Below are 14,124 nucleotides of genomic sequence, written 5' to 3'. Positions count from 1 at the left end.
ATCATCATCATCATCATCACCACCACCACCACCGCCGCCGCCGCCGCCGCCATCATCATCATCCTTTACAAGGTTGGACTTTATTAATATCTAACAATTAATGTAAGATTGATACGTACTTATGTCCTATTTATTATCACATACTCACATATCGCACTCATACACTGTACAAGCAGGATTTACAAGAAAGAGGAAAAAATTATACAGGATAATACAAGAAAGACATACAATGCATTCTATATAATATGTAACTATAGTTTCAGAATACAGTTGTATTTCAGTCAAGAGCTTTCACACTTCCTTCTTTTATGTTCAATTTTACTTTTATATATACTTTATATATAATGCTTGAACAAGGAAGTGAAAGTTTCTAGCGTTAATGAGTCCGTTGAGTTGTAATGATCTGCTAAGACATTTTATGATGATATAAAACTTCCTAAGAATTCAGATTTCGTTGTCGACTGGATTACAATTCTGTGAAACTAATCCAAAAAGAAAAGAGTCTTTGTTATATACAAAATGAATGAAAAATACATCGAGCAGGCTTTCAAATCTCTGAAGAAGTGTCTGGACATCTTCGCATCCCCATAAACAATGAATTATTGGTCCCTGTTCCAAGTTACACAGGGTATGTGGATAGCTTTATTTTATAAAGGAAGATATTGGTTACTAAAATGTGGTGTATAATTCTAATTTGGACCCTTATGCAACTTTTAGAGCTTCTAGAGGATGAAAAATGTATCATAAATTTTTTTCCGCTCTTCATCATAAAATTCAAATGCGTAGATTCCATTTTCTGATTCCAGTTGGACATGACTCTGGAGCAATAATACAATTTGAGAAGTCTTTTGAATACTTTTTACGCTTGATAATAGTTTTTATTGGAATCATAGATGGATGAAACGGTCTTTCTGAAGATAGCTTGGCTCTACATTGATTTTTGTTTCTTAAAGAGTTTGTTTGTCTCATACATGATACGTTCTGCAAGATTTTGTCCTACAGGATTTTTTTATCTTGCTGGATTTGTTGATTTTATCCTACAAAATTTGTTTGATTATATACTATAGGATTTGTATTATACTAAAGGATTTGTTTAGTTTTATCCTACAGGATTTGTTTGTGTCCTGCATTATGTATTTATATTCTACGTGATTTATTTGTATTGTGCACGATTTGTTTGTGTCCTAAATTATTTGTTTGCATCCTACATTCTTTGCTTGTATCCTATCGATTTTGTCCGTGTCCTACATGATAAGCTTGGTTGTTTCTAACAGGATGAATTTGTATCCTACTATATTCGTCATATCTTGTTTGTATTCATCATATCTTGTTTTTATTCGTCATATCTTGTTTGCATTCATCATATCTTGTTTGTATTGATCATATCTTGTTTGTATTCATCATATCCTGTTTGTATTCATCATATCTTGTTTGTATTCATCATATCTTGTTTGTATTCATCATATCTTGTTTGTATTCATCATATCTTGTTTGTATTCATCATATCTTGTTTGTATTCATCATATCTTGTTTGTTGGTTGTATGATTTGTTTGGTTTTAACCTACATCATTCGATTGTGAAGATTTACACTCGACGATTTTCGTGTCTTAAATGATTTTTGCTCGTGGTTAACACAACTCCTAAACACGACCCGTGTTGTATAATATATTGAGCAACGCATTTCATTTCACCAGACAGATAAACTGTTTTCTTAAACAGCTTACCGACATTCGACACTATCAAATGCATATTGTACTAGTAAAGAACCTTGTCTATAATGAACAGTTATTTTCAATATGTGATGGCATAATGCTATTTATTTTCCAGCTTCAGTATACATGGTACAGGTAAATTGATGGCGTTGGTGAGGTTCAACTTTTGTCCTGATGGAGAATGGGAGGTAATACAAACAGGACTGGTGGAACTCTTGAAAAGTTGTCCTGCTACAGTCAATTACGTATCTTATATCTGGCTGATTGGGTTGGTGATCATAATGAGCAATAAAATTAGAGATTAGTATATGCTGCTAGCTTTAGTACTAATAGGTGTTCGCAACGGTTGCCATGGTTTGACGAGGCTCCCAACCAGGGGCGGTTGTCCCGACAATGTAGTGTTCTAACACGAGCTGATAAGGTACTGTACACTTATTTTTTTTCTATTAAAAATTGGATCTGGGTTATATTTACTTATCATTAATTTTGACTTTTTTTCTCTTTAAAATCGAGCATAAAACTCATTCATTTATTAGTGCATGTGTGTAAATAAGATTCTGGTATAATGCTCATTTTCTGTAATGTGTCAATGTAGATAATTTATGGTATAAATAAGATTCTGGTATAATGCTCATTTTCTGTAATGTGTCGATATAAATATTGTTTTCTATAAGATGTCAATTTAAGTATAATTATACATATAACTAGGTTGTAATCCTTGTTTTCTCTAATGAGCTAATATAGATCCTTGGTTTCTATAAGATGTCAATTTAAGTATAATTATACATATATCTAGGTTGTCATCCTACTGTAATTAGTACATAAAACGATAAGTACACAGGTCCATATCTAATAGTCCCATATCTATCGTTTGATTATCATTTATGTATATAATATTTATACAATAGTACTTAGTTGTCTAAAATGTTGTTTCAAAAATGAATCATCTTGATTTAATATTTTATGCTGGTTCTCTCATATCTATAAATTCAGCTGAAGGCGCTAATTACGTTAGCTCATCAGATTATTTCCTTTCTCACGTCAGGAAGGTCCTAGAATCGCTCGATAAACAATTTCTTCTTCTTTTTCTTCTCCTACTTTCTTCTTCTTCTTGTTTCTTCTTTTTCTTCTAACTTCCTCCTCCTCTTCTTCTTCCTCTCCTTCTTTTTTCTTCTTCTTCTTTTTTCTTCCTCTTCTTCTTTTTTCTTCTTCTTCTTGTTTCTTCCTCTTCTTCTACCTTCTTCTTGTTTCTTCCTCTTCTTCTACCTTCTTCTTTTTTCTTCTTCTTCTTGTTTCTTCCTCTTCTTCTACCTTCTTCTTGTTTCTTCCTCTTCTTCTACCTTCTTCTTCTTTCTTCCTCTTCTTCTACCTTCTTCTTCTTCCTTTTTTTCTTCCTCTTCTTCTACCTTCTTCTTCTTTCTTCCTCTTCTTCTACCTTCTTCTTCTTTCTTCCTCTTCTTCTACCTTCTTCTTGTTTCTTCCTCTTCTTCTACCTTCTTCTTGTTTCTTCCTTATCTTCTACCTTCCTCTTCTTGTTTCTTCTTCTTCTTCCTCCTCCTCCTCTTTTTCTTCTTCATCTTCTTGTTTCTTCATCTTCTTGTTTCTTCCTCTTCTTCTACCTTCTTCTTTCTTCCTCTTCTTCTACCTTCTCCTTCTACCGTCTTCTTGTTTCTTCCTCTTCTTCTACCTTCTTCTTCTTTCTTCCTCTTCTTCTACCTTCTTCTTCTTTCTTCCTCTTCTTCTACCTTCTTCTTCTTTCTTCCTCTTCTTCTACCTTCTCCTTCTACCGTCTTCTTGTTTCTTCCTCTTCTTCTACCTTCTTCTTTCTTCCTCTTCTTCTACCTTCTTCTTCTTTCTTCCTCTTCTTCTACCTTCTTCTTCTTTCTTCCTCTTCTTCTACCTTCTTCTTCTTGTTTCTTCCTCTTCTTCTACCTTCTCCTTCTACCGTCTTCTTGTTTCTTCCTCTTCTTCTACCTTCTTCTTCTTTCTTCCTCTTCTTCTACCTTCTTCTTGTTTCTTCCTCTTCTTCTACCTTCTTCTTGTTTCTTTCTCTTCTTCTACCTTCTTCTTCTTTCTTCCTCTTCTTCTACCTTCTTCTTCTTTCTTCCTCTTCTTCTACCTTCTTCTTCTTTCTTCCTCTTCTTCTACCTTCTTCTTCTTTCTTCCTCTTCTTCTACCTTCTTCTTCTTTCTTCCTCTTCTTCTACCTTCTCCTTCTACCGTCTTCTTGTTTCTTCCTCTTCTTCTACCTTCTTCTTTCTTCCTCTTCTTCTGCCTTCTTCTTCTTTCTTCCTCTTCTTCTACCTTCTTTTTCTTTCTTCCTCTTCTTCTACCTTCTTCTTCTTCTTTCTTCCTCTTCTTCTACCTTCTCCTTCTACCGTCTTCTTGTTTCTTCCTCTTCTTCTACCTTCTTCTTGTTTCTTTCTCTTCTTCTACCTTCTACCTTCTTCTTCTTTCTTCCTCTTCTTCTACCTTCTTCTTCTTTCTTCCTCTTCTTCTACCTTCTTCTTCTACCTTCTTCTTCTTTCTTCCTCTTCTTCTACCTTCTTCTTGTTTCTTCCTCTTCTTCTACCTTCTTCTTTTTCTTCCTCTTCTTCTACCTTCTTCTTCTTTCTTCCTCTTCTTCTACCTTCTTCTTTTTCTTCCTCTTCTTCTACCTTCTTCTTCTTTCTTCCTCTTCTTCTACCTTCTTCTTTCTTCTACCTTCTCCTTCTACCGTCTTCTTGTTTCTTCCTCTTCTTCTACCTTCTTCTTGTTTCTTCCTCTTCTTGTTTCTTCCTCTTCTTCTACCTTCTTCTACCGTCTTCTTGTTTCTTCCTCTTCTTCTACCTTCTTCTTTTTCTTCCTCTTCTTCTACCTTCTTCTTCTTTCTTCCTCTTCTTCTACCTTCTTCTTCTTTCTTCCTCTTCTTCTACCTTCTTCTACCTTCTTCTTCTTTCTTCCTCTTCTTCTACCTTCTTCTTCTACCTTCTTCTTCTTTCTTCCTCTTCTTCTACCTTCTTCTTCTTTCTTCCTCTTCTTCTACCTTCTTCTACCTTCTTCTTCTTTCTTCCTCTTCTTCTACCTTCTTCTTCTACCGTCTTCTTGTTTCTTCCTCTTCTTCTACCGTCTTCTTGTTTCTTCCTATTCTTCTAACTTCTTCTTTCTTCCTCTTCTTCTACCTCCCTCTTTTTTCTTCCTTTTCTTCTACCTTCTTCTTCCTCCTCTTCTTCTTCCTTCTTCTTGTTTCTTCCTCATCTTCTACCTCCCTCTTCTTCTACCTCCCTCTTCTTCTTTCTTCCTATTCTTCTACCTTCTTCTTTTTTCTTCCTCTTTTTGTTTCTTCTTCCTCCTCTTTTTCTTCTTCTTGTTTCTTCCTCTTCTTCTGCCTTCTTCTTCTTCTTCCTCCTCCTCCTTCTCCTCCTCCTCCTGCTCTTCTTCTTCTCTTTAGGTTAATAGCATCATTCCTTTGGGTGATATTGGTACGGACTTTTGCCTTGTGCAAATGGTATATGGAATGATTGTGGAAATCTAAATCACTGGTTTGGGTGAGGAATGTTTAAATCAAGGTTTAAAAAAGAAATACTGTGAAGTCCGGAAATAAATTTTGAGTGTATGGTAAGGAATTTAAACAATACGACAAGGAAAAAATCAATACAAATAATAAAGATAATTTGGGTCTCGGCTGGATGTTGAAACCCTGTAGTAGCACGTAAACTTCCGGCCTGGGTTAGCTCCCTTTCCGTCACATCACTTCCGTGCTGGAGAGATGAATCTGGAGAAGTGGAAAGTATTGATACAAGTCTGAACTGGTAGGTTAGCGTAAGTTATCATTATACAGGCAATATACTAAATATGTTCACAAATGTTATAGAAGTGAGCTTGTGGTGTAGTGCACAGTAAACAATGGGAATGGACTATCACAACGACACTCTTCACTGATATAGATCTGGATTGTAAACAACTCACAGACCACTTAGGTTACTGGACTGTCGTTATTTTGGCTGCGACTCTTCACGTGGGTTGTTTACAATCCAGATATATGTGCCTATGGCGCAACGGATGTTGAGCTGTGAAGATTGATATTCAGGTTTTAATTATGTCGTAGCTTTAATAATAAAACAGCCACATGGGCACGTGCACGTTACAACAAAGAGTAATTAGGTACACGGGACTACGCTCTATTTGATCGCCTGGACAGTGCTAAGCGTGTGCGTTTCGTATTGCAAGCCAACTTGACCTAAGCAAAGTTGATCATGTACGTATTTATTAAATAAATAGGATAAAGAGGATATCGAAAATGGTAGACACTAACAAACCCATTGTGCATTAATAGATAGCATCAATGCAGGTTAAGTCCACTAATGGATGTGATGGATGTGACGTTACATTGATGGTAGCATGCATGCAGCCAGTTTCATTCACCCTTTGTTCTCACATCATACTTTCAATCTTGTATTTTTACGTAAAACGTGCATTCTTAAGATGAATGTGATGTAAGGATGGGAGAATTCATTTTAAAACACTATTTTGTAGGTCATGTGAAAGTCTGGTTCTGTATAAGATGTGGTATGATGTTTCTTTTATAAGACATCATATGAGATATCTTATTTACTGAACTATTTATCTAATTAAGTAGATGTTTAATTTAGAAAATAAGAAATCTTATTTAGTAAAATGGATATCTCAAACATTACATATGATCTTATAACCAAAGAGGATATGTTGTAAACAAATAAAAATCTTACTAAATATTTATGAAATAAACAGATGTCTTACTGGATTTTGTCAAAGTACTGAATTATCTTCCTTTATGTACAAATGATGACTTGACATTCCATGGTTTTGGTTAGTCCATTTTGTGAAACTGACTTATCTGTAAAATATTGATTAGCATGCCTCTTACCTGGATGATTTTTGTGATAGTGTTAATTTTATCGTGTATTTTATTGTATTCACAATATGATAATGTTTATATTTCATCTTTTCTTATACGCGTCCGTTTGCCGCATCAATCCGTTTGAAGTTTATCCTGCGCATTGTGAGTGTGTATACTAGTGAGTGTCGTGTGTAAGAGTCACGTGGTGTAGTGTTAACCTGTTTGGCTAGGTCACCTGATTGGCTGTTTTTATTTGTTTTGTTTAAGTTAGTTTTGGCGCAAGTTGGGCAGTGTTGGTCAGCGCAGTTGTAACGACCGGACATGTTTTTTGTTTGGGGTCTTGGTATTTTTAGTCGTGGTGGACCTGAGAATTTAATGACACAGTATTGAAAGACAAGTATATGTACCACTATATATTTGTCGTACGTAACACTTGGGTGTGGAAACCAACAGAAGAGGGTTTTATTTCATCCCTTCAATAAATAAATATATGATTGAGAACCCTGAGTTGTGTGGTTAACCAGGCCCGGAAACACGACTATTACATTTTGTTGCTGCAACTCGAAACAGTTGTGGAAAGAAAAAAATGTCAATAAAACTTGCTATTCATTGTAAGATATTATGATCAATGACTTTCAAATGACAAATCTGAACAGTTTTTGCTAACCTGACCCTAAGGATTGATCAGCTTAATAATTTTTGTTTAAAAAGTTACTACTGATCATGATAGACTGAACAGATTTCTACCAAATTTGGTCAGAACCATCCTTTGGGGAAGAAAAACCAAGTTTATATGAATGTTGGTTCTTGGCCTCCAGGGGCCTGAGGTGCAGAGATGGAAATGGAAAATTGAGCAAGATCTTTAAAATCATCTTTTGTAGGAATGCTTGAATTCTGTCAAAATTTGGTTTTTGGGCATCCTTGGGTGAAGGGAAATCAATCTATGAGATGGAAGGGGCAGTGTAGAGTGGTGGAAATAAAGTAAATCCTTTGAAATCATTCTTCAGTATTTGTATCAATAATTGTTCTGTGAGGGGAATTAATTTTGTGAAAACAATAGCCCCTTGGGATTCAAGTGGTGTAGTGTGCCCATTAGAGGAATAAAGCAAATTCTTAATAATCCTTTTATTTTTCCTGGGAATGCATGGATACTCTCTAAATTTGGTTTGTAGCAACCTTTGATAAAGAACATCAATAAATAAATGGCGGGTCGTGGACCATAGGGGTGCAAGAGGGGATGAGTGGGAGGCAAATATTTGAAATAGCGCAAATTCTTGAAAAGTTTGTGTCTCAGTTTGGTCTGAAGAATCCTTGGGTGAAGGGGGATCAGTTTTGTGTAAATGATGAAACTTGGTCCCCAGAAGTAGGGCCTAATAGGGGAAATAGAGAAAATTCTAATTCTAATCCTTTTTTTGGAATACCTGGATTCTGTCCCAGTTTGGTCTGAAGCTTCTATGAGAGAAGAGGAATCTATTTTGTATAAATGGTTGTTGTCTTTTCCCTGGGATGATAGGGGCTGGGCCCAATAGGGAAATATTGCAAATTCACTGTCACCCTGCTGCTGTAGAAATTATAGTATTTTGTCCCACTTTGATAGGCAGGGTCCAAACTGAACCTTTACCTCTGTCTTTTGACCCAATTTAACTTTTTAAATATCCTCCGAAATATGGAAAAAAACCTATGAATGTCAAGTGATGAAAAAATGGCCATCAGTGATAAGTCATGTTTTGCAAAATTATTTTCTATGATTCACGTAATTCGCAATTTGCCAATTGCAATTTGAGTTGTTGACCTGTAAAGAATGAAATGAGAACTCTAATCGAACAATTTGTAGTACAAACAAAATGTTTTGAAAGGAACATTGCTTATTTGATTTTGTCACAGACTCGAATGATCATAGTTTTTATAACATGATTGTGTTTTTAAGTTTGATTCCTACATGAAAATAGAATCCCAGTTCTAATAATGGTTTCATATTACTTTAAATTGTATTTTCAAGAAATAAGATGACATTCATATTATCATTATTATGACCTTCCATTGATAATCTATCCATTAAGCTAGCATTCACGACATATCCAGTTGGTTTGATTCCTTGATCGGAAAGGTCAGGGGTCAGATTCACCTTTGTCTAAAAGATACCATCAGTATCAATGAAATGCAATACATACAGATGTTTCCTTTAATTCAAATTACTAATTAAAGAAACTGTGTTTTCTTTTTTCAGAATGGTTATGAAGCAAAGTTTAGAACTTGTGCCTCTCTCTGACATCTAATCTGCACAAACATGGATATTCCATTGGTTTTGTCAGGATGTTATTTTTTTCCCATTGGAATCTGGTGGCTGTTTCAAGCAACCAAGAAATTCTTTTACTGTAAACAAAGAAGAATCGAATTTGTCAGTGCAATTTCCTATCCATGTTGCCAGTCTTGCCAAAAGTGGCCTGTAGAAGGCAGTTTAAAGTTGATGAGTTGTCTCATCATTATGGCCTACTGTTTTGCATCATCAACTGACTTTGGTAGAGCCGGTAAAATAACCAGCTACAGTGATTTGAGTCATGGAACAGTATTTGCTTTTTTCGTTATTTGTAGTGCCATAGATCTGACAAAATCTATCTGTGGGAAACTATTTCTGGAAGATTTAGACTACGCAGCACTGGCCTTGACCTTTGGTGTACAAGGCATTCTGTACGGATTCCATGTTCCAGATCTTCATGCTGAGGAATGGACAGTCAACACACTTATGATGATGTCTGCATTTGGCTGTTGTATCACTGTCATTGTAGAAATGAGGATGCGTACACAGATCTTTTGTCCACTTCTGCGTGGGTTTGGGCTAATGGTGCTGGGCACATGGTTCCTGCATTCCTCTTTAGTGTTGATGGATCCTCTCACCATAAAGGGCAAGGTTGAAACTCACGACATGGTTATCTCCCTTTCCATGTTCTACTCTTGGCATGTGGCGGTGAATTTCATCCTGGTGATATGTGGCTGGATCATAACATACAAGCTCATGACTCTAAATAAATGCTGCTGCGTTCCTATGGGGATGGAGACAGGGGGAGATGCTATATTCCTGGAGAACCGTATTCGATTTGACTACCATATGCTCGACCGACTTGATTCAGATATAGATTAAGGCACCACTGATGGGCTTTCATGGAGGTTATTCCAACAAAAGATCTATATCCTACTTCTGGACTCCAGGTTTTGTACAGGGGTAACACCCACAGAATTTGATTGATTATTTACATGTAAATTAGTGATAGGGAGAAATCCAAACCATGAATATATGTTATTTACATTGGAGTCCTGAGTTCAAGTAGATGTTTTACTGGAATAATTATCAGGTATTATTTGAGAATTCTTGATACAATTTTAAAGAGCATTTATTAAATATTGTTATCTGAGAGGAATCGTCTTTTAAAAAATGTAGGTCAGATATGCTATTTTTACCAATGATAGTTTTTTAGAAGATAGTTTTTTCCTTCTTTCTGAAATTCAACAGCAACATAGTAGAAGCAAGTCAACATGAGTAATTATACAGATATACATTATAAATGATATATTCCAGCTTACTTAAACATATCTATAATTATCACACATGTCATTGTAATCAGGTATATGAGGGTGCTTTCCTTTATTTCTTTCATCATTGACAATAATTTTCAGCATGGTATGAATTCCCACTTTGTTAGTTATCCAGTGTTAGGGTTTAACGTTCCTTCACTTCGGATCACTAAGCAATAGTACAAATAATGTAGGTTAGGTAACATGATTACCATTAATGAGGTAAAATGTGTAAATATATGTAAGACCAAATCCACTGAAATTTTAAATTTCAGTAGCGGAATTGGTCCGAGTTAAGTGACAGAACCCTGTATTTGTTTCTCGTTCCTCAGTTCTGCATGTGACCTGTATTATCTTTTCCAGTATTACAATACACATGTTACTCTTTGTCTTAGATTTAAGTGGAAATTATCCAAAGATCCAGTCATTTCTGGGACACAAATACTTTCATGTAGGATTTAATCTTAAGTAATGGGGCTCATTAAAATGATTTCTCATTGTATTTTGAATTCACCTGAAAGAATCTCCCAAAGAACAATGACATCTGATTATCATTTGAATATACACAGACTTATTACCAAAAGGGTATTTCTGAAAGTGGTGTGATTACATTGGTGTTATGTTGTACTATCTGTACATGTGATAAGGATGTCTGTGCCATTGAATATCAGTATTGTGATAAAATAGATGTTTACATTTTATTTATAACTTTGCAATTGTCATATTACATGATTTCGCCGATTCATAATACTAGAAATTATTTTTGGGATTGTTCAGTTTAATGTTATCATTCTAAATTTAGACTTCTGAATTTTATTTTGGTTTTTTTATTTGATATACTATCAATTTGTACCATGCAGATGTTGTCAGTTTTGTATATTTTTTTTATTTTGTACATATTTGATTGTCACAACTTTTAATGATTTTGCATAATATTTTGTTGATGGGTGATGCTTATATACACATGTCTATAGGCTCACTTTGTAAAGGGTAAACATGTTTTGTATGCATGCATTTGTATGATTACTTTTTAAATATTTTGTGAATTACGATAATTTTGTTAACATATACATGTATTTTTGTTGTCATGTTTTTTTTTAAACATTTGTTGTACTGTCTCGAAGTACAAACCCACCTTTTATTTTGGGCCTCCTATTATACAATAAGCTTAGACATGCTTAGTTCAGGAGCCTTTCTGGATAAGAAAATTGATCATGAAATCTGCTATGCTTTCAAGACTTCACTAACATACTTGAATGTGATCATGTCTATAACAAAACAGCAGTCCAAAGGAACATATAAATGTCCAGAAAACACCGAGGGTCCGATTTATTGATCCAATGTTAATGAGTCCCATATTGATTATTTGTAATACATGTATATATTTTTACATATTGCATGATTTCTTTTAGGTTTGGATTGTCAATTTGTTTGGTTTTTTCTTGCCTTTTGTAATAACCTTTTAATTTTTCATTTTACTGGTGTATACAAAAAATATACACATTATCCTCTATACCCCTAAGTCCTGTTCCACCGCCACTAACAACACATATATGCCAAAAAACAAGTTTTTTTATCATGACCAGTACATATTTCTACACGTTCTAATTTATACTTGTAATCTCAGTATATAAGCATGGTAATACCCTGTACAACGACTGACATTAATTGAATCTCATGTCACATGTCTAGTCAGCAGTTACTTCCCCTTTGCTTGGTTATGAATGAATTCAATACTGTATAAAGAGTACTTGTAACAAGATCTCAGTGTAAAATCATACATATTTCCTGAGTTAAGGCTACATAATATCTATATCAGCAATCAGTAACACAGAAATTAAGAAATTATTGTGACATCACAGTGAAAAATGTAAAAAATAATTTTACCTTCTTATTTGAGTTACTTCCCTTTCCATAAAGGGTATGGAATATCCAATATTCCACCGTCATGGTTCTGAGGGTGCCTGCAAAGCCATGGGTATATTACAGGTTTATTTCTATGGTTGACAATAGTCCTGTACAATATAAACATAAAATGTGAAATTTAAGACAAATTGCAAGTGAATGGTGTTGGTAAATGTTTATTTATTTTCTATCTATTTGATGTTGGATGGTTTCTAAACATATCAGCCTCACTTGTTTTAGAACATTTGATGTGTGTGGACTGGGCCACATGGAATATAAAACAGTTTATCACAGATTCTTGTAAAAAAATTTGTGGAAACACTTGTTCATTGGATTTTCCATTTACAAATAAATTGTGAGGTCATGATATGGACAATTACATTGCGTCATGAATTGACAACAGCACAACAAAATGGCTGCCTCTGTTTGATTCTATCCCCAACAAAAAATTGAACTTTTCTGAAATATGGGATAAAAGTATGTTAACAATTCGTTGTCATTTCGTGAGTTTTTATGAAACTTGTCATCAAGGCTAGCTAAAATAAAAACCTCTATGATTTGTTTGATAAAATCTCATAAGAAATTAAACCTCAATTAAGACCCTATGTTAAGATCTTGGTTTGCAGTGGCTTGATCCTTTGCACATCTATAAATCATGTAATCTGTGCCCTGGTGGCAGCTTGCAGGCTAATGAGCCGACCAGCTATGATTTAAGAATATACTGCTGGGAAGTCTGGCTTCAGGAATAGTTACTTTTCCTTTTATTTATTGAGATTAAGAAGGTAGTATACAGTACTAAAAATTCTCCTGAAAATTAGCAAATAAACTACAACATACTTGTACATACATATATGCAAGTGAATCTTGGAAATGTTCTCCCACAACATCGATATATATGTAATGGATTACATTATATGATAGATTTTTCTGGTTCTAGTCCCCATATCAAAATGCTTTTGATATGTTATTTGATAAGGTTGTGAAGTTGTAGGTCTGTTGTCATATTAATCCCATAATTCATGTTAAATGTATTTACATAGAACTTTTTTTTCTCTGGATATAATCTGATACCAAAGGGAGATAATCTGATACCAAAGGGATATAATCTGAAACCAAAAAATATTTTTTCAGGTAGGTCATTGAAAGTGCTCATCTTGCCATAGATATTCCTACATATTTAGTAAATAAAACATCTCTGTATACAATCACTGTTATTGAAATCCACTGTTAGATTTTAAAGTCATAACTTGCCTGAACATCTGTGCATATGTAGTTGCCTTGAATTGGCTATCATTATTTTTAGATGAAGAAATCCATGTATTGTTCATGTTAGTGCTAATGTTTTTTTCTGAACAAGACCGACATGTTTTTGATGTAGGCATGTCATTGGAGAATGTTGATTTGTGAAGGTGAATGTTTCGTATTCAGTTTAATTGAACTGTAGTACAATTTTGTAGTTGTATTCTTAATATTTTTTCAGTAAAAAAGGAATTTTTCAATGTTTTGTGAAGATGAGAATATAAAAAGAAATCAAATATCAATATACAGCATTGCAGCATTGTTTGAAAATGCAAAAAAATTTGGTTCCAGTATTTTTAAATTGAAAGACACAGTGATCCTTGTTAGGGAATATTTAGATATTTTACATGTACATATGTTGTATTGAAATATATTTAGACAAGAGAGAAATTATTTACTAAGAAATTCAGCATTAATATAAGTTTTAACAGTGGGTAAATGTTTCCAACATTAAGTTATCAACACAGGTCTTATTTTGCTTTACATGATGTACAATGTATGTTATAAATATATATATATATTTCAGCTCCAAATAAATTGTTGAGATTTCTCTTTTGCTTATAGTTATTTTTTTAAATCCTAAAATTGGTAATAATGAAATAAACAAAACACAACTTCTTAACATATAGATAATTTATTTACTTTCACTCTTTATATCCATCCTTGAATTCTTCTACTGCACACATCACCGATCACATTCTGATATATCACATGATAACATTCACACATTAAATGTACATTGTGACAACATGTCCATAAAAAGGATAGGGGTTTACATGT

General features: G+C 34.1%; 1 protein-coding gene across 2 annotated transcripts; it reads left to right on the top strand.

The window, feature by feature from the left end:
- The first annotated feature begins 2,033 nt into the window (after nucleotides 1-2,033).
- On the top strand, nucleotides 2,034-13,894 carry LOC132544542 (transmembrane protein 45B-like). Of its 2 annotated transcripts, none has more exons than XM_060208264.1 (2): nucleotides 2,034-2,134; nucleotides 8,798-13,894. In XM_060208264.1, exon 2 carries the CDS (start codon nucleotides 8,858-8,860, stop codon nucleotides 9,707-9,709), a length of 852 nt encoding a protein of 283 aa, XP_060064247.1. In that variant the 5' UTR covers nucleotides 2,034-2,134; nucleotides 8,798-8,857; the 3' UTR covers nucleotides 9,710-13,894. The 2 variants fall into 2 exon arrangements, with proteins under 2 accessions (XP_060064247.1, XP_060064175.1); XM_060208192.1 differs by lacking the exon at nucleotides 2,034-2,134 and adding an exon at nucleotides 5,436-5,503.
- Nucleotides 13,895-14,124: the final 230 nt, after the last annotated feature.

The sequence above is a fragment of the Ylistrum balloti genome, unplaced genomic scaffold (genome assembly GCF_031769215.1).
Source record: "Ylistrum balloti isolate Yb309-2 unplaced genomic scaffold, AGI_CSIRO_Ybal_v1 Utg369562, whole genome shotgun sequence".
NCBI lineage: Eukaryota > Metazoa > Mollusca > Bivalvia > Pectinida > Pectinidae > Ylistrum > Ylistrum balloti.
This window is presented reverse-complemented; position numbering and strand designations above follow the sequence as displayed.

Bases quoted from the DNA above. Each gene is read 5' to 3' on its own strand.
- LOC132544542 (XM_060208264.1), top strand. From the start codon at position 8,858: ATGGATATTCCATTGGTTTTGTCAGGATGTTATTTTTTTCCCATTGGA.